General features: G+C 41.8%; 1 protein-coding gene across 11 annotated transcripts in view; it reads left to right on the top strand.

Annotated features, from left to right (window-relative positions):
• The window catches only part of CALD1 (caldesmon 1), a 284,763-nt gene that overhangs the window by 136,893 nt on the left and 127,547 nt on the right, over window positions 1-20,323 (top strand). For 10 of the 11 annotated variants that reach the window (XM_061638523.1, XM_061638519.1, XM_061638524.1 and 7 more), the window contains exon 3: window positions 8,680-8,788. In XM_061638523.1, the coding sequence (XP_061494507.1) occupies window positions 8,718-8,788 (71 nt within the window). In that variant the 5' untranslated portion in view covers window positions 8,680-8,717. Of the gene's footprint in view, window positions 1-7,548; window positions 7,844-8,679; window positions 8,789-20,323 lie in introns of those variants that run through there. The other variant, XM_061638520.1, reaches the window with a different exon arrangement.

Raw genomic sequence — 20,323 nt, 5'->3', positions numbered from 1 at the left:
ATGGCAACAGGTACAATGGACGTCTCAAGGTGGTCTCAGTTTTTTCTCAGTTCCTGCAAGACTTGTCCCTGTTTTACAACAGGTCTGAACAACGGCCAATAAACTCTCCCATGTAGTCTTTCAGAGAAATTTTCACTTCCAAATGTTTCCGAACTGGTTTTGATAGAAAACAGATTTATTTGTTCTCCTTCCAGACGGACTAATATCTTCTAGATATTGCAGAAGAATGCTTGACATAGCTGTAGGTTCAGGGTGCCAGTTTAAACAGCGTAAGCTCAAGCAAGGATTGCTGCGAGTTCTGCTTTTCAAATGCTGGGTGGGTGGGGTTGGGTGGGGGAAAGAGAGAGAATTAGAACTACTTGTCTTTTTTCTTCCCTGGGTTTGCTTGCTTGTAGCCCAACAGATGCCACAACATGCACACAATTGAAGCACTACATTTTATACCGCTAAAGGGCAGAATGTACAGTACACTGCTTAGAATGAGGCACTCCACAAGTTAGATGAATCCCCTGCCTAAGAACAGAGTGCTATAGGCAGTGCTACTTCTCTTCAGAGTAGACCCACTGAAATTAACGGCCATGGCTAACTTGGGTCGATTAATTTCAGTGGGTCTACTTGAGGAGAACTTAGTTGGATACAGCCCAGAGTCATGGATCCATCTTACCTAGTCTCTTGTCTCCACCAGTAAGGACTGGCTACACCAACAGGTAACCTTCAGCTGTGACCACAACATTGGAACACAGAAACATAGGAAACTGCTTTATACTTCTCTTCCAGTGGGGTTTTTTTTTGGGGGGGAGGAGTTTCTCCCAGCCCCATCTGGAGATGCCAAGGACTGAACCTGGGACCTTTTGCATGCAAAGCATATGCTCTACCACTAAGCCACAGCCACTTTGTTATAGTTCACTTTTTTCCTGTGCTGTCTTTGAGCACTGTAACTTGTTTACAATATACATCCACTTCCTCCGGATTCTTTCCGCAGTAAGCGATTCTTAAGCTTTTCATAGAATCATAGAATACTAGAGTTGGAAGGGGCCTATAAGGCCATCAAGTCCAACCCCCTGCTCAATGCAGGAATCCTGTAGTCCTGTGGACTGCAACTCTAGTTTGTTTCCTCTTTATGGAATGCCACATGCACTTATGACTGCCATGTGGGAGGTGGGCAGCACATCTTCCCCTGTGCCCCCCTGCAATTTAGTTATTCTCACAAGCACTTCAGTCTACTGTGATAAATACTTATGAGATTTAAAAAAATGATTGATTTTGTGATAGGGATGGGATCTCTTGGCTGGTGCCAGTTCAAAAACATTCTGTCGACTTAACAGGTTGGTATCAATTTGAGTTCATTCTTTGTCTGCTAGCTGCTGCTTTTACTTATCCATTTTCCCCCTAGCAAAAAAAAAATGATATTTTTATTGATATTTTTAAAGGAAATATAGATAAAATTATCATTCTTAATATCAATATTTTAGAGGCAATTTTTTTAAAAAAACCCACAGTTTTTGAAAATAGCTGTGGAAAACAGCTTCATAAAAACCTGATTCGCAATGATAGCGAAGAAGCTAATTTGGTAACAACCCTGTTTGCGCAGAATTCTACCACATTCTTATTTTGTGATTTAATTTTTGTTTTGTACTATTACATTTAACATGTTACTATTAAAAAGTGTGGTAAAAGAAAATGCATGACATGATGCCAGCATTTCTATACCCTCAACTCCAGATTAGTGGCTCAACGGAAAATGCTGACTGTTTTGCCCATCATATATCTTGCTGGAAGTTACCAAGCAGATGACAAGGGGGGAATTAGGACTAGGGATGAAAAGATCTGCCTGTTTTGGTTCTCTCAGTTTCTCATTTTTCCAATGTTAAATTCAGTTCTCTACATTTCTACAGCAATCTGCAATTTTTTTAAAAAAAAATCGTCATGAAAATTCTCTATTTTAGTGCAAATTTCTCCAAATAAACAAATTTTTGTAGGCAGTTTTGACAAAGGTACACATTTTTGCAAGCCATTTCTCATCATTTCATGCCTTTTTGCATGTTATTTTCACTGATGTATTCATTTTTATGCACACTTTCCCCTAATATATGCATTTTTGTAAATGTTGTTTAGTTGGCAAACTGCATCCCAAAATTCTAATAAATGCGAATTTCAAAGGATGGCGGTGTTTTGCTTCTCATATTGTTTTGGAAATTGCGAATTTGATACATTCTGCTTGAAATGCAAACTAAATTGAAATTCTCACCCATGCCTAATTAGGACACAGGATCGGCAGCAGCCTACAGTGTCTGAGGGCCTGAGTAAGGATGGGGGAGAAAGACGAATCAGTTTGCATTTTAAAGGTGAATGTATCTAATTCTCACTTACCTAATATGAGAACAGAAACAGCCATCTTTCAGAATTCACACATCTCTGAATATTGCAGTGCAGTTCTCCAGCCAAGAAATATGTACCAAAATGCATATACTTGAGTAAAGTGTGTATAGAAACGTATTCATTTATTAAATTTATATCCCACCCTTCCTCGTGAAGTAGCCCAGGGCAGCCGACATATCAACAAAACAATTTAACAATGACAACAACAAAAAGCATTCTAAAAACAATTTAAAACATTCTAAAAACAGTTATAGATAAAAACATCCTAATGTATATATTACGTTCAGATGTATGTATGAATGAAAATAACATACAAAATGCATTACATTTGGGAAAATTGCTTTTCAAAAATCTATACGTTAACCAGATTGCATAGAAAAATGTGTGTAAGGGAGAAAATTCACACTAAAATGCTTATTTGAAATGGCCTATGGCTACAAGCAGTACATATTTATCAGACCTCCACTCAAATGCTGATGAATGTTCACCAGGACTTCTTTTTCGTTTTTCTTTTAATTTAGACTGATGTAGAAATGTGGAGAAATGAACAAGGTTAGAAGAATGAGAAACTAAGAGAAACCAAAATGGTCAGATTTGCCTGTTCCTTGGTCTGAGTCAAAATAATTGGTCATTCTGTTCCAGTATTGCCTGTCAGTGGCTCTTCAGGGTTTTCTGACCATATTCACACAATTCATTTATTCCACTATTATTCCACTTCAAACACTCATGGCTTCCCCCAAAGAATCCTGTGAACTGGAGTTTGTGAAGGGTGCTGAGAGTTGTTAGGGGATGCACTATTCCCCTCATAGATCTGCAGTTCCCAGAGTTCATAGATTGGCAATCCCAGAGAAGAGGGACTGATTGTTAAACCTCTCTGAGATTTGTAGCTCTGGGAGGGGAATAGGAGTCTCGTAATAACTCTTGGCATCCTGAGAGTTTAAAAAAAGTACAGTTCCTGGGATTCTTTGGGGGAAGCCACGACTGTTTAAAGTGGAATAATAGTGGAATAAAGTTATGGTGTGAATGTGGCCTTAATGGGAGCTATTCCCCAGGGTTCAGCTTCCCTCAAAGAATATTAGAATATGTTTACACTATACGTCCACTTCCTCCGGATTCTTTCAGCAGTAAGTGATTCTTAAGCTTTGTAGTCCTGCGGACCACAACTCTAGTTTGTTTCCTCTTTATGGAATGCCACATGCGCTTATATTATGACTGCCATGGGGAGGTGGGCAGCGCATCTTCTCCTGTGATCCCCCCAATTTAGATATTTCGTAGAATATGTATCTAAGATGTTATATCAGCTTCCAAATGCAGACTGCTTTCTCTTAGTGGACAGGTTTCCTCAGGGCCAGATCCAATTTTCCACTCTGAGACAAGACTCTAGTTAGAGTTGCCATATTGCCTGGTTAGCTGAGTTTTATCCGGATTCTAGCCATTACAAGATCTGAACAGGGTGGCTCATGACAGATGGTCTTGGAGGTCACTGATGATAGGGTCACCATAAGTCGTAATCGACTTGAAGGCACATAACAACAACAACAGCCATACTACATGGTGCCCGCTTAACCCATTAGGTGGTCCGGATTCCCAGCTTTCATTTTTTTAAAAAACAAGTCTCTAGCCCTTGTGCATCCAGAGATACAGGCAAAATATGGAGGCAGTTTTCTGCCCATTTTGTGAGAAATCAGCCTACTCCCGCCTTCCATTGTTCTTAGCCAATGAGGGATACCACAGCTGTCCTAGAAAAATAATTGGGTTGTGCAGCCTTTGTCTGTATTTGTACTTTGCATAAACTTTAATAAAAACATAATTAAAAAAAAATTAGTCTGCCTCTCTGCTGCATATGCAGAATCTAGTCAGTTTAGAAAACTGCATGCTCATGTGATCAATATATGCAGCTCTGATCCATAGACTTTCTGGTTGAGTCAGCAAAAAGAAGCAGCCTTCATCTCAATTGCCTCTGTGTCTCAGGGTATATGTCTTAAATGGTGAATGCAATGGGAATGTGTTCCATGGAGGATGGAATAAAGGGGTTTGAATCTACCAAACACTCCCCCCCCTGACCAAATACAAAATATAAAAGCAAACCTCTCTGTAGCAAAGGCTATGGTATTAGCATTTGCATTTTTTGGTTCTGCCCCCACCCTGTTAAATAGTTCTTACTCATAAGTAAAGTTGCATTGGAATGCAGCCTCACTCACCCTGTTGCCCAGCAGAGCCTGTGTTCAGCTATTCAGAAAAGCCTAAGAAGTATTTTTTTAAATACATACCCTTGTTCAAAATGACTGGCAGGCATCTCCACATCCTACTTCATTTCCTCTCCAGGGATGGATGGATGTACATATCTACATACACACACAGAGACATATATTCAATGCAGCGGGGGTGTAACCTTTCCTCACTTAACACCAATAGGTATGACTTTCCCCCCTTTAAGACCAATAGGAATGGAACAGGTGCCCAGTGTAACGGTATCACAACTTGCCAGGTCTCTAGAATTCACTGCATTTTTTTTAAAAAAAGAGGTGCCAGCACTCAAGTCTCGATCAAGTTCCAGCCTTTATCACAAAAGGCTGTATTTCCCCTCTTTGATCTGGTATGTGAGAATCAGTATACTATACTAAAGGCACTTCTCACATGCTCAGACACTACCCTCATTAGATAAGTTAATCAGTTAATCGATAATATTGAAATCTTGATTAATCTGTGTTACAATCTGTAGTGGTATATTAATTTCACATTTTCTCATTGTTGGTACAGGCAACCTCTCAGTCGCAATATTGCTTTTAATTGCCGCTTTGCTGGTTTTTGTTTTCTGCCGGATTTTTATTCTGCTGCGTTGACTTGTTTTATGTTTGTTTCTTTTTGTGTTTTTGTTATGTTTTTACATTGATTGTGTATTTTTTGTTGTTTTGAGCTCTGTTTTTAACAGTGTAAAGGCAGAATATAAATCCTCTTAATAAATAAATATTCCATGGTGTTGGAAACTAGAGTCTAGGGCATTTAAGGCTGAAAATGTAAGGGTTTTTTGTGTGTGTAGATTCTTCATATCCTTCCCCAGTTTTTGGTGGTAATTACAAGGCACAAAAACAAAACAAGACAATGCAACCTTTAACATGCTTGTTTTGCATAATTAGCTAATAGCCTGCCCGGATTTGCTCTGGACTGGATATGTTTTCCCCGCCCCAGTTTTTGGGTGAGTTGTCAATGGAGGTATTTTGTCTCTAGTGTGCATGTATGTAAATGTATTCACATGAATACCAAGTCATCAGGGATAAGAGGTAGTGAAGTATTAACTAGGGTTGCCAGGCTCAGGGCCTGAGAATGATTTTGTATCTTTAAGAGAAGAGATAATTCAACCAAGTGCAGGTTTCCTTGCAACACTATAATGGGAAAAACCACAAGGTAAAATTCTCCCTTCTCCTGCGCAACTTTTAAAGACACAGAAGATCTCTTTTCCATGCCTTCATGCAGTGCATCTGTGTCACACTGCAGACGTTGAATTTTCATTCAGCATTTGTCATTATTTACTCTGGAAGGGGTTTTCAGAATTTTTCTCCATCATTTGCTGCTCCTTATATTGGCTAGGGCAAGTTGAAAACGGCTGCGGCTGTTTTCATATCCAAATGGGTACAATAGGGAGGCCAAATCTTGAAATAATAATGAAGAAAAAACTTGTACTATTAGGGGGCAGAACTAAAAGCAGATTCCGTCAACCAGGTGTTTTGGAGGAAAGCTGCCATCAGCCCCAGCGGGTGTAACGGTTTAAAACACACTTTCCCCTTGCTCTTCAGTCCAAAAGAGCTCTCAGTGTATCTTACAAATGTTGACGATAAGACAGTCCCTACTCTCATACTTACACTCTAAAAGACACGATACAAAAGGAAAGGGGGATTGGAAGGGGGGAGGAAAAAACAAATCCAGGCACGATTACAGAGTTCTTGTACTAACTAGCTGGAATGGAAAGAGTTAAAGGAAAGAAGCATAAAAGATTCTGGTTTCCCAGCTGGGCCAATGGAGAGGCCCTTCCTATACCCTCATGGAATGGCTGCTGTAGTTGAGGGAGGAGTCGGATGGAGCTGATCTTTTAGCAGAGCAGATGGAAAGACCTGACCATCCCATCTCTCTCCCTATAGCGGAAGTTCATTTGGAAGATAGTGTAGATGAGATACATTGTAGTGGAGAACAACTGGGATCCTTGTTAACATCTGTGAAGCCAACCGTCTCAGATGGGTGGTGCATAACTCCCCCACCCAATGTCCCAGCCCAAATTGGTGGCCTTCCAGCTAAGAGCTGGTCCAGACGTTGAAGCTGAGGGATTATCCACACAAATAATTGTTCATTTGAATGGTCTTGGCTGATTACTGTAACTCTGTAGGGGCTGTAAACTAGGATATAAATGTTTTAACAAATAAAATGTAAAATAACACTGGCAGAGCCCTTATTCCTGTCCCGCATTATGTGTGGACTTCTCTTTATTTATTATTAGATTTATAACCTGCCCTTCCTCCCAGGCAGGTGGCAAACAAAAGCACCACAAACACTTTAAAACATCATAAAAACAGACTTTAAAATATATTAAAACAAAACATATTTAAAAACATTTTTAAAAAAGCTTTAAAAACATCCTTTTTTAAAAAAAAGGTTTTAAAACATCTATTTTGTAAAAAAAAGGTTTAAAAACATATTAAAAAGCAATTCCAGCACAGATGCAGAGTGGTTATTCTGTTATTACTTTGATAGGAAAATATTTGATGGTAGTTCATTGTCAGCGTCCCCCAGTCCCCCTTTATGAGATGTGCCCTTCAGTTGATAAACAGAATATGTTCACAGTTTTCCTGCCCCACTGGGTTCAAATATTAAGGAACGCCACTGGATAACTTCCCTCCTCCTCCTCCGTCCCACTTTCGTCAAGTAATCATATGTGAGCAAACCCTATATATATATATAATCAGCAGGCAAGCTTTAACTAATTCTAGTTTTCTTTTCGTCTCCTTAAAATTGCACTGTGCATCAGTCCTAGATCTCTTCCCCACCCCGCTGCCGCTGCTTCCTCATTGTAAATGCCTGAACTTGGACGCAAGAGTTGGAAATTTTGTAAGGAGGAGGGGGAAGATTTTTTTTTTAAAATTAGAAAAAAGCACCCTGAGTGCAGAGTCTAGGCTAGAATTCCAGAGGAAGTTGAGGGCCTCCAGCTCTGCACAGGAAGCAATCTTGGAGCAGGCCTTAAATGCCAGATTCCAGGCAGGGTTTAACTAACCACTGACAGCTCTGTAAACAAAGCAGGGACAAAAAGAGAACAGCTTTCCCTTTTCTGGTAGTCATTTTTGTGTTTGGGGGCCTGCAGGAGAATTCTCCTATATTTGTCTCGATAGGATATAAACCAAAGGCTGAAAAGGGCTTTGCATAGGAAGGAACTATAGAAGAGGGCAAATATTTCATGGAGTAAACCATCAAGAAGAAGGTAGGTGCATATTTAAATTGCAGAGATCCAGCTCTTCCCCTCCTCCTCCCCAAAACCCCACAAAAATGTCCAAACCATCAGCTTTGCTTCTTGAAGATGGATTTATAGCAAAATTGCCTTGGACTGGGTGGTATTTTAAAACACCAAGTTCTCCCTCCCTCTACCCCGCACCCCCAATTCCACCTTTAATCTCTCCAGAATTCCTCCTTTTATTTTTTGGCTAGCAAGGCAACACATCATTTCAAACTCAGGGTAGCATTTTGATGGTAAAGGTTGGTTGATTGATTGATTTAATGACCAATTCTGCAAAAAAAAAATTCCTTTTTTTTTGCAAGTCTGCCATAGTATAATTGCGATGCTACAAATTCACTAATCAGTCACCAAGCTACTATTAACATATATGCACTATTCATATTTCTTATATTTGGAATGTGGTTAATGAATATATAATTACTTTGCTAACTATTGTGCAATCTTAGGGAAAGTGCAATTATTAATATATATTTTTAAAAGGCAACTTCCCCCTCACGCCGCCCCTCCTAATCTGCATATAACAATCCCAAAATGTTTTAGCTTACTTTTAGAATATGTCTTAATTTCCAGCTAGGGAGCTGAATTCCAAAATGGGTTGTATATATTGCTAGTGTTTTTAATTTTATCTGCATGACCTTGGGGGATCCAGTTTACTGTGGAGAAGAATGTGACCAAGAATTTAATTTAGAGCTAAATTCAAAAGGCAAAGAAAACCTTAATTTGGCCCAGTTAATTTAATCTCTATGTCTAGTTCTAAACAAGTCCCTTTTCTGTCTCTGTCTTTCTGTCTTTTTAAACTTCAGTCTGATTTGGGGGGGTTATCCAAGTTTGAGAATACGCCATGGACGACTTTGAACGTCGCAGAGAGCTCAGGAGGCAAAAACGAGAGGAGATGCGGCTGGAAGCAGAGAGGTGAGTAATTAAATTTTATTTGGAAATGTTATTTGAAATTTGATTTTCTTTTAAATATAGCATTGTCCCTGAGACTTCCTCCCAATAAAATGAGCTGAAGAGGCACAGTTCAGCAGAACCTGCTGCCTGGATATTTACAAAAAGCAACATTTTTGGCAGAGTATGAACACAGTTGTTCCTCAACCACTAGGCCTTTCTGTAAACTCCATTTGCCACCTATTGTGCCTTGGGAGGGAATTATTGAACCTGAAGGTGTGGGCAGAAAGCAAGTTTATAGGCCTTATAAGAAGGGAGCAGAAGAAGCTGGTAATAGCCATGTTTAAAGTATCTAATTACTGTCACGTCAACGCAATTGTGTTTGAGCCTATGATGAAATTGCAGGGTGTTTGAATAGAAGCTTGTTGGGAACATTGTTAATGTGTTCTAACAGTATGTTATGCAACAGTAAATACTATTACTTAGTGGAGAATGTCTAATGCAGCCTTTCAGATGAAATCCTTTGGAATTCTTTCTGGCTCACTCACTGTGTGTTGTGCTGGTGGAGAGGAAAGCTAACTCTGGTTCTAAAATGTTTACACCTGGGATTGGCTACTGATGGCCCGTGGGCCTAATTCACTGGCATGTCTCCCATAGCTACACACCTAATCTCAAGGATGCCTGTTTGACTGCTGCACCTCAACCATGTTCCCCTAAGCTGAGACTCAAGCAAAGGGCTCTTTAACAATTTCTCCCCCCCCCCAACTTGAACAGCCGTAGAAGTTCTTCTGGGGTGCTCCCCTTATGCACTTCCAGTGGGTGAGCCAAATGACAAGAAGCAGCTGAGGTGCATATGGGGAAGACTCTAAAATACACATCACCACCACCACCAATCCCAAATTGACTGTTGTTGTTCACTCTGGGGAAGAGGACAAGGGAGACATTTGCCCGTGTCTTAACTGGGAGTGGGTGGAGCAGATGCCGCTTGTCCTTGTTCAATTCAGAATGTGACTCTTGTTCAAAATGATTTCAGGGCCAGGGGTTTAGCTCCGGGTTCAGTAGGAAGGAACAGTTCTGAAAAGCAGGATGTGACACCCATGCAGCTTTTCACACATCAGTGTGTTTTCCTCATTTATACCAGTTTGTGATGTGAATGCAAATCAAGGATGCACACAAAGGCCACATCTGCAACCATATGTTTAAAGCAGTATCATATCACTTTAAACAGTCATGGCTTTCCCCATAGATTCCTGGAAACTGTATTTTTATAAAGATGCTGGAAGTTGGTAGGAGACTCCTGTTCTCCTCACAGAGCTAGAGTTCTCAGAGTGGTTTAACAGTCAATCCCTCTTCCCAGGCAACCCTGAGAATTGTAGCTTTGTGAGTGAAAGAGGGATCTCCTCTCAGCACCCTTTACAATCTACAGTTTCCAGGATTCTTTGAGGAAAGTCATGACTGTTTAAAAGTGGACCTAGGGTCACCAGGGCGTGGAAAAGTTACTTTTTTGAACTACAACTCCCATCAACCCCAGCCAGCATGGCCACTGGATTGGGCTGATGGGAACTGTAGTTCAAAAAAGTAACTTTTCCAAGCTCTGGGGTCACCATAAGTCGGAATAGACTTGAAGGAGTCCATTTCCATTTCCCAGAGAGGCAGGATAAAGCTAGTGGAGGTTACTGTTGCTTCTCTTCGCCCATCTCACTTCTTAGTTCCTCTGACTGAGATGGCTCATGAACTGGAAATCACACCAAAGGGGAGGAGCAGCAAGGTCAGGAGGCTCCAGGGACAGGATGGGGAACCCTGTTTGGGTGGCAGGCTTCATTAAGTTCCCAACAGTGTCCACCCTGACATCGGCCCAGCAATGCATCTAGTGTTGGGCTGGAAAAAGATTATAAGTGTCCCCCCACCACAATCAATTGTTAAAGATGGTATGATAGGGACGTTGTTGCCTATGGTGTGTGTATTCATTTAACTATGGTCTCTGGTCAGAGTTTTATGGGTTTTTGCAATGTTTTAAAATCAGAATTTTGATCGATTGAGAAAATATTTAAGAGAAATGCCTCTGAAAGTTGTTTCCTCAGGGCAAAACATCATTCAAAGTGAGGCATTATGGGACAGCGTGGGAGCCCACTAAGGCCACAGTACAATACATGTCTACTCAGAAGTAAGCATCATTGGGTTCAATGAGACTTACTCCCAGGTACGGTTGTATTGGATTACAGCCTAAGCTTCCAAGAGGAATCATACTCTTGTTGCTTGCAAAGTGCATTTTTAACAATGAAAGGAATGGGGGGAGAGGGGCAGCTTTTCCCAGTGAGCCCCTCATGTCCGGATATACAGAGAATTTTGTCCACTGCCTAGAAACTGGGGAGGGGGGTCATCCCATTTTTATGGCCAGTAGATGGGCTATGGAAGTGCAGCAGCATTTCCAGCTCAGCTGTTTCTGGTACAGCAAGACTCAAGCTGGGCTACAATATCTCTCCATATGTTTTCTTTACATCCTCACCCCTGTCATAATGTCTAACATGACTGTTGTATGTTGTAAGCTTCTCTGCTCTTTCCTCACCTCATTGGCTGACAGTGATGAGGAAATACATCATCTCATGTCATGTGCTACGTTTAGGGATTGGCGAGGATTTTGATTCAGTTTGGATTTCAAGCCAAATCTATCATGTTTGCACTTTCCAAAACAATATGAGAACAGATACACAGTCATCCTTCGAAATTTGCACTTATTCTAATTTTGCAATGCAGTTCACCAACCAACCAATGTTTACAAAAAAGCATATGCTAGGGGGAAAGTGTGCACAGAAATGAATATATGGGTGAAAATAACATACAAAAATGTGTTATATGATGAGAAATTGCTTGCAAAAAGTGTACATTAGTCAAAACTGCATACAAAAATGTGTTTATTGGGAGAAATTTGCACTAAAAGAGAATTTTCATGAGAATTTTTTTTTAAACAAATTGCTGCAGAAATGTGAACTGAATTTAAGACTGGAAAAAAGAGAAACTGAGAGAACGGCAATCGTGGGATCCTTCTATCCCTAATTGTGTTCTACTCTGGACCAGGGCTGGTAGAAGCCGTGGCCTTATGAATGTTGTTGGGACTCCAACTCCCATAAGCCCTAGTCGCCATAGTTAGTGGTCAGGGATGATGGGAGTTGTAGTCAAACATCATCTGTAAGGCTGCAGGCTCCTTACACTTGTTTTAGACCTTACCAGAAAGGAAGGGGAAGGCACATCTGAGCGGTGGCAGCTCCATATCTCTTGTAAGATACTTAGGTAGGAGCTTTTGTAATATCTTCTGCCCTCCAAACTTCTCAAATACAGCCAGCCCCAGCCTCTACACTTCAGTTCCCCATCTGTAAAACAACAATTTAGCTTAGAGGTTAAAAAGTGCTTTCTGTTAACATTTTCCTCAACTCCAAAATGCCTGAAAGAAGTTTGCTGAACCTTCCAACAATATATTCATGGAGAAGTCAAGCATGAAGTCTTTGGCCTGAAATGGCATATAGATGGGGAATTGTATATGTTATAACTATCAACTGATTAAAGGTTGATTAGCTGTGCTGTTGTAACTAATTAAAGAGCTGGTACAAAAACTACAGTGTTTCTGGGTTTTAAAACACACAAGGGATTTCACAGAAATCTTGCACCATTCAGATCTGGCTTGAATCACACTGGTTTCAGTATTTCTCCCCTTCCCCTCACCCCATCCAGCTGAAACTTTTCTAATTTGGTAGAGGGTGGTGGCATGATCTTGGACATTTTGAATTCCTCTGTATATGTGTGACCAACATCCAAGATGGTTACTCTGTTAACATCATATGGGTATCATGTGGCCATTGTGCATTTGGTGACTGTTTAAAACTGCGAGAAAAGATTCCCTTCTCAAACAGAGGCTCTGTGGGGTGGCAGATCTCAAGTCCAGAAATTATGTAGATGACCTGCTCTGGATGAGGTTGCACTCAACTTGATGGAGCAGGTGCACACCTGGGAGTATTCCCAGATTCATCTTTGTCACTGGAGACCCAAGTGGCCTTGGTGGGCCAGAGCCCTTGTGACCAGCTTCGACCATTCACAGACTGGGCTAGCTTGGCTACTGTAGCCTATGATCTGGCAACCTCTCAGCTGGGTTACTGTAATCCTTGAAGACAACATGGAATCTGCAGCCTGTGCAGAATGTGGTGGCTTAATAGAACATTTTATAGGATGTTAGTATGCTCTGGCCTGATTTCAAGGCACTAGTTATGACTTATAGTGCTCTGAGTGGTTTGGGACTTAGTTACTTGGGGGAGTATCTGTTCCCATATTGTCCTGCCTGAGCATTAAGATCTGCTTTGGGGGCAGGGCTGTGCTCCACATCATCCCTTTGGGAGCAGTACATTCCGTGGGGCATGGGAGAGGACCTTCTCCATTGCAGCACCCCAGTTATGGAGTGTCTTCCTCTTGGAGGCCCAGTAGGTGCCAACAGTGGTTTCTTTCTGGTGCCAAGTTACAACCTGGCTATTTATGCAGGCATTTTAGATGGGCTGATGGTACTGTGTGGTTATGATTTGCCTACTGATTTATCTTACTGATCATATTTTATTATATATTCTTGTTTTATGAACATGTGCTGCACCCTGAGATCAATTGATGCAGAAATATTTTTAAGAAAATAAATATAAATGGATAAGCCTGGTCTTCCCAGCTTATATCATCAGTATGAAGCATAGCTTTGAGCTTAATGCATCCTTTATAGTTAACTACTATTTTGTGGTGGGTATGGATTAAGGAAATACTGTGCTGTGCTGGACTTTCACAAATAATTAAGTTTATTTTAGGACTAACATAATTTTAACTGAACTCCATTGTGACTTCATGTTTTTCAATAGAAGTCCCTTTTTTTTGTCTTTAAAACAAATAAATAAAAAATGGACAAAATCCCAGAGACTAAAAGATTTAAATGGAGTCTTCTTTAGCCACATACATACAGAATGTTGTTGCACGGTCCCAGCTTCCCTGAGACTGGTGGCTCCATGCCAGTGGTGCAATGGAATCTGCCCCGGGTTTTAGTCCAAACTTTCAAGAAGCTGTCCCACTGACATGGAGCCAACAGCTGCCACTGAGGAGAACTGGCACTAAGAGCTGTTCAGCACTGGAACAGACTCCTTTGGGAGGTGGTGGGCTCTCCTTTGCATTTAAGCAGATGTTGGATGGCCAACCTCCCTGGGAACGCTACAATCTGCATTGAATAAAGGGTTAGGCTCCCTAGAGGTCCTCCAAGGCCCCTTCCAACTCTGTGATTCTATGAAGTTGCTGTTTTCTGAAGTTGCCACATTCCCCTCATATAGATGCCTCAAGTCCAGACCTGAGTGACTGTTTTAAAGGGGAAAAAATCCTATAAAGTTATTTGCATAGATTAATTTGCATAGTTTGCATAATTTAGTTTGCATCAGAAAGTGTGATCGAATTTATCATGTTAATTTTACTTGTATTTAGTAATCAAAGCTAAAAACCTCAAAACTGCCATGCCTGCCTAATATTGTATTTACAATTGGCATCCTTTCATGATCTTATGAAATGGGAAATTTTCTGCAGAAAGATAAAGCACTGCAAAATTTTCCATCCCATATGACTGAGTGGGCCTGTGCATTAGTCATGCAAACCAGGCAAAAATCCCTGTGCTTTTTTTTTTTAAAGGAGACTTTTGTGATATAGTTATCATTGTCTATTGGTTTATATGCCCCTGTCCCACAAATTGTCTCACAAATTATCAAATGAGCAGTAGTAACAGTGCAAGCGAATATTCATCATTAAAAAAATCAATCCATAAAGCATTATATAAAACAATGCAGATAAACTAACCAACTGAATAGCTTAAAAGTAAGCAGGAAGCAGGAGATGGAATAACACAGAAATAAAAACAGTAATATACAAGGCCAGGAAGATCTCCATTCCATTCAAGTCCAACACAGTTAACTTAGAGAGCAATCCTAAACCTGTGCTTGGGGGCGGGGATCTAGGATATAGTGGAAGTACCTGTCCCTTGTCCTAAGCCAGTGGGAAGACTTGCCTATGGTGTTCTTGCCAGTATTAGCCAACATATGGCGTCAGAATGGGACGTGGAGTGGGGTGGAACAGAATCAACCATGGATCTGCTTAACTATGGAATTTGCTCCCACAGGAGGCAGTGATGGCCACCAACTTGGATGGCTTTAAAAAGAGGATTAAGACAAATACATGGAGGATATCAGCAGCTACCAGCCATGATGGCTATGCTCTGCCTTTCCATGGTCAGAGGCAGTATCAAGCATGCTTCTGAATACTGGTTGCTGGAAATTGAAGGAGGGGAGAGCTCTGTTATGTTCAGGTTCTGATTGTGGGCTTCTCGCGGTTGGGTATCTGGTTGGCCACTGTGAGAATAGGATGCTGATCTAGATAGGCCATTGGCCTGATCCAACATAAGGCTCTTCTTATGTTCTTAAGCTGCCACATCCCCCTGAGAGGTGCCTAATTTGGGCCCCTTTGCTGTGCCAGCCTGAAATTGGTGCAGCTAATTTTTTTTAAAGGTTCCCTACCCCCCCTCTCCTGGCTAGTGTAAGCAGAGGGGCTTGGAATGTTGTGGTTAATCTGCCCCTCCACCCCCACTGTTTCCTGGCTGAGGTTTGGCTTGCTCCGTTACGCACCTCTCACTTGGGGCAGCTATGCTTATTATGAGATACTGAAAAAACAGGGCCACAATGAATTCTCCTAAAATATGCTGCTTTCACTGTAGTTTAATCCTGAATCTATTCACGAGTAGGCCTTTGAATCTTGCTTTCAGTCCTTCCCTTCCAACACTAAACTCTGAAATGTACCCCCGAATATGAACATTACTAAGTATGCAGTCCAGACATCAGTTTCTCTAGACTTACAGGATCACAAAGCAAGAACCAGACAGCCATTATATTATGTTTCTGATAATTGCCCTCTCTTGATGTTTAGAAAGTTTGCTAACTGCAGGTCAGCCAATGCTGCCTTTTGGTCTTTAAGAGGCAATTATATATACTTTTTTTCTTATAACAGAAAGCTTTTAACCAAGCTTTGTTTCACACTGGAGGTTTGGTGTTTTATCCACTCACATTATAATTATTATATTTGTTTAAATTCAGAAAGTGCTTGCAAAACTCTGGTCACAGAGCAGAATATCAATTAATCAAATTTTATTATGCAGTCTCAGACCCATTAATGGAATACAAAATTGCCTGAGGTTTAAGACGGCCATTGTCTTTGGCCATTAAGGGCCAAACTACATGAGATGTTTACAATGTTGCTTTCTCATGAGTGAAAGCTTTACTTTTAATAAATTGTTAGCATTGACCCCCCCCCATATGGCTCAGGACCCTGGCATGGGACATAAGGGGGCTTTAATCCTTTGTCCTAGAGTTACCAGATCTCCGGTTTTCGGATGGAGTCTCCGGCTTCGGGGGTGTTTTCTGGCTCCCTGGCCAGACCACACCCCCTGTCCCTGGATCTCCGGTTTTTGGCGTGGTGTGGCATGGCCACCCAGCAGGGCTGGCTGCAGGGTAGGAGATCCCGAGCCCCCTGCCATTCCCCCGCTCTACTTACCTTTCTCTTTGCTGCTTCTTGCAGCACGCACAGGTTTGCCATCAATCAAGATGGCAGCCGAGGTTTCCCTAAGGGGCTGAAGCCTCTGCCGCCATCTTGGTTGATGGCATGCATGTGTGCTACACGCTCAAATTGCTGCCATCAACCAAGATGGCGGCAGAGGCTTCAGCCCCTTAGGGAAACCTCGGACACCATCTAAATTGATGGCAAACCTGCGCGCACTGCAAAAAACAGCAGAGAGAAAGGTAGGTGAAGCGGAGAATGGTGGGCGGCTCGGAAGCTTCTGCCCTGCTATCCTGCCGCGGATTGCGGAAGGGGAGCGCAGGGGCCCCGCAGCTGGTCAGCCACTGTGAGGAGAGGATGTGCTGGAGTGGATGAGCCCACGTTGGCCTGATCCAGCACCGCAGGGCTCTTCTTAGGTTCTTAACCCACCATCCTCCATGAGGACTAGAGAGCCACCCTTGATCCCTGGTGCTGCTCCCTCCCCAGGACTGATAGGGCGCTGCCTGGATCAACCACCCTCTAATAGTCTCCCCCCCCTCCACGTCCCAAAAAACAAAACTGAACCAAACCCTCCTTGCACACTTGGGTCAATGCAGGTGGGCACCCCCTCATGCCACACCTTCTTGCAGGTTGACTTCAGTTTGGACTCCTGCCAAAAGAGCCCCCTTTCCTCCAGTTTCCCTTCTCCCTCAAACATGCCTTGAGCCACCCCTGGCATCCTCTCCCCCCTCCAGAACTCCCCATACTCCCTGGGGAAGGACTGTGGCTGAGTGGGCAGAGCACCTGCTTTGCATGTAGAAGGTCCCAGGTTCATCTCCAGGTGGGGCTTGGGAAGACTCCCTGCCTGAAACGCAGGAGAGCTGCTGCCAGTCAGTGTAGGCAGTACATAAGAACATAAGAAGAGCCTGCTGGATCAGGCCAGTGGCCCATCTAGTCCAGCATCCTGTTCTCACAGTGGCCAACCAGGTGCCTGGGGGAAGCCCGCAAGCAGGACCCGAGTGCAAGAACACTCTCCCCTCCTGAGGCGTCCGGCAACTGGTTTTCAGAAGCATGCTGCCTCTGACTAGGGTGGCACAGCACAGCCATCATGGCTAGTAGCCATTGATAGCCCTGTCCTCCATGAATTTGTCTAATCTTCTTTTAAAGCCATCCAAGCTGGTGGCCATTACTGCATCTTGTGGGAGCAAATTCCATAGTTTAACTATGCGCTGAGTAAAGAAGTACTTCCTTTTGTCTGTCCTGAACAGAGATAGATGTACCCAATGGTTTGACTTGGTGGCAGGCAGCTCCCTATGCCCCCCTTCATTGACTGCACCTCATACACTGAGGCTCAGGTACATGGCCCCTCCTTTTGCCTTAAGATGCCGCTGGTGATGTGCACACACCATGCACTATTTAATGCATGGCATATCTATAATTATTATAAGTTTGTAGACTCTGTAGAACAACTGTCCTGGTGTGCTTTCCGGTGCTAGACTAGAAGAGATGTGTTCCATACTTGGGTTTAGGCCTCTAGTGCTTGGAGCACTCCAGGACAACACATTTTAAAATAAGAAGCATGTGTGGGAGAGTGAATAAACATAGAAAATGTAAAAAGTGGAGGGGTTTTTAAATGAGACTAACTAGTGCTTCCAGCATAAGGAAAATATATTTCAGAAGTTCTGTAATTAATCTATAATATATCATTTATAAAATGTAAACTTTTATAGGAGAGCTTTAGATTTTAACATCACAGGATTTAGAAAAATGTTATTGGCTTAAGCAGAGGGTAATGGGAATGTACAACGTGGTGTGTATAGTGGAAGAACTACTTCTCCTAAGGATTATCACAGTTACCTAAAATAATTCCTGCAGTACTTTGATCTTCATCAAATCTGAACTTCTAGGTATTTGTGCAAGAGATTGGATTTATTATCTGGATAGACCATATTTCATGCTCCTGTATTCCTCTAAGATTCAATGAGTGATTAATTTATATTATTTGGTGGAGCTAGTGTTAATGTTCATATTATTATTATTATTATTATTATTATTATTATTATTATTATTATTATTATTATTATTATTATTATCCCGCCCTTCCTCCCAGCAGGAGCCCAGGGCGGCAAGTAAACAGGACAGATCTGTCCTTGAGAGAACCTCTCTCTCTCTGTCTCTCTCTCTCCACACACCCCTCCCAATATCCCTAGGTGTCCATCTCTTGAAGTTTGCAAATAATTTACTGGGTTTTTGCACAGAAGTTGAGGGAAGGTGTTTTGGACAGGAAAGGCATTTTTTTGTTTGAATGGTATGCTCCAAGCAACTGTGGTTGGTACTTAATGTATCATGCTTTATGATGTCACTAGGGCCCACCCCATGATGTCACTAGGGCCCGCCCCGTGACATCACTTGGGCCCGCCCCATGACATCACTAGGGCCTGCCCCATGACATCTCAGGTTTTGGGATCCTTCTGACCTGGCAACCCTACTTTGTCCCCAGCTGTGGACCTGATCTAGATTGGCCTCCTTGTGTCTGAATTATACACTGGAACTGTAATGGAGGTGTGAAGGTACCCTCAAATGCCAGAGGCCCTGTCTGGATCAGAGGCCCTGTGCTGGCAATTTGTGAATGAAGAAGTTGCACTCAAGGGTAAAACTAGGACAATGTCATGTGTAGCTTTGTCCTATGTTAGCAAGCACAGGAGATAGGAGATAGGTCAGTGGTAGAATTGCTGCTTTAGCATACTGTGAGACTTATCAGGCTCTATTTTTCTTGCCTTTTAGACCAAAAGGGGAATAGTTTTTATTTCAACAAGTTTTAATGCATAATTCTATTGCTGTTTTTGTTTTTATTTTATTTTTAAAAAATTGATTACTGCTTTTAGATTACATTGTTTGCATTTTTGTAACTGATGCAAGCTTATTATGTTTGTAACTGCATTTTATCTTTTAAAAAGTAAACCACTCTGGTTGCTCTAAGAGCAGAAGAGCAAGGTACAAATATTAAACAATTTAATAGGTCTAATAAATAAAGAAATAATGAGGAGGTGAAAGTCCACAAATCCAAAACTGAATCATTTTGAGAAATGCCACTGCTATCACTTCTTTCAGGAATTTGAAATCCTAAGGATGCTGCAAAGTGCTGGGAACAGGAATGCAAAATAAACTAGTGGTCTTTGCAACAAAATATTGCAGCATGGAATGCTCCTAGCCAGGCTCCCAGGCAGCCATGCCCTTTTCTAGAACACTCCATTCCATCTACCCACCAGTGTCCCCCCCCCCCCCCGGTCAGAACTCCATGCCTGTTGAGCATGCTTAGTCCTCATTGAGTTGTTTTTGGCTTTCTTTCCCCATGGAATTTTCCCTCAAAGTTTTTTTTTGTACTTAATCTGCTAGTACTTACCACTTGTGGGTGGATGGTGATGGTCTGGCTACATAATGACTCACATCACTGAATTTGTTATAAGTATATAGGATTGAGGATGGGGAGGGTTATGAAAGTGGATTTTTGAAGATGTAACAGAGAAATATAACTTAATCAAAGAAAAATATTCCTCAGTCTCTGTGCTGCTGAGCTGTGTAAGCTGAATTGGAATTAGCTGAGAAGGATTTACTAACATTGGCAAAAAGAAGCTAGGAGAGGTTGTTAACTAGGCTGGCAAACAGTAACTTACCTAAGGATATTGCCAAAACTCATAATTACCTTGTTTGAAATCTCAGAAGTAATACAAAGTGAATAAGAAGAAGATTTATCCAAAGGTCCCAGGGCAGGTTACAACAATTTTAAAATATGGCATTGAAAACAATGCAAAAACAACCTAAAATCCCCAAATAGGGTGGGTCCTAAAAATACATGTCTCAGGTGTCAAAGGCCAGGATAAAGAGGTGCATCTTCAGCATTCACCTCCTAAAACTGTACAGCGAAGTTGCCAAATGCACCTTGATGGGGAGTTCCACAACCTCTGTTTAATGTTCTTT

This window comes from Rhineura floridana, chromosome 8 (genome assembly GCF_030035675.1).
Source record: "Rhineura floridana isolate rRhiFlo1 chromosome 8, rRhiFlo1.hap2, whole genome shotgun sequence".
NCBI lineage: Eukaryota > Metazoa > Chordata > Lepidosauria > Squamata > Rhineuridae > Rhineura > Rhineura floridana.
Note: the sequence above shows the minus strand (reverse complement) of the source record. Positions and strands in the feature narration are given on the sequence as shown.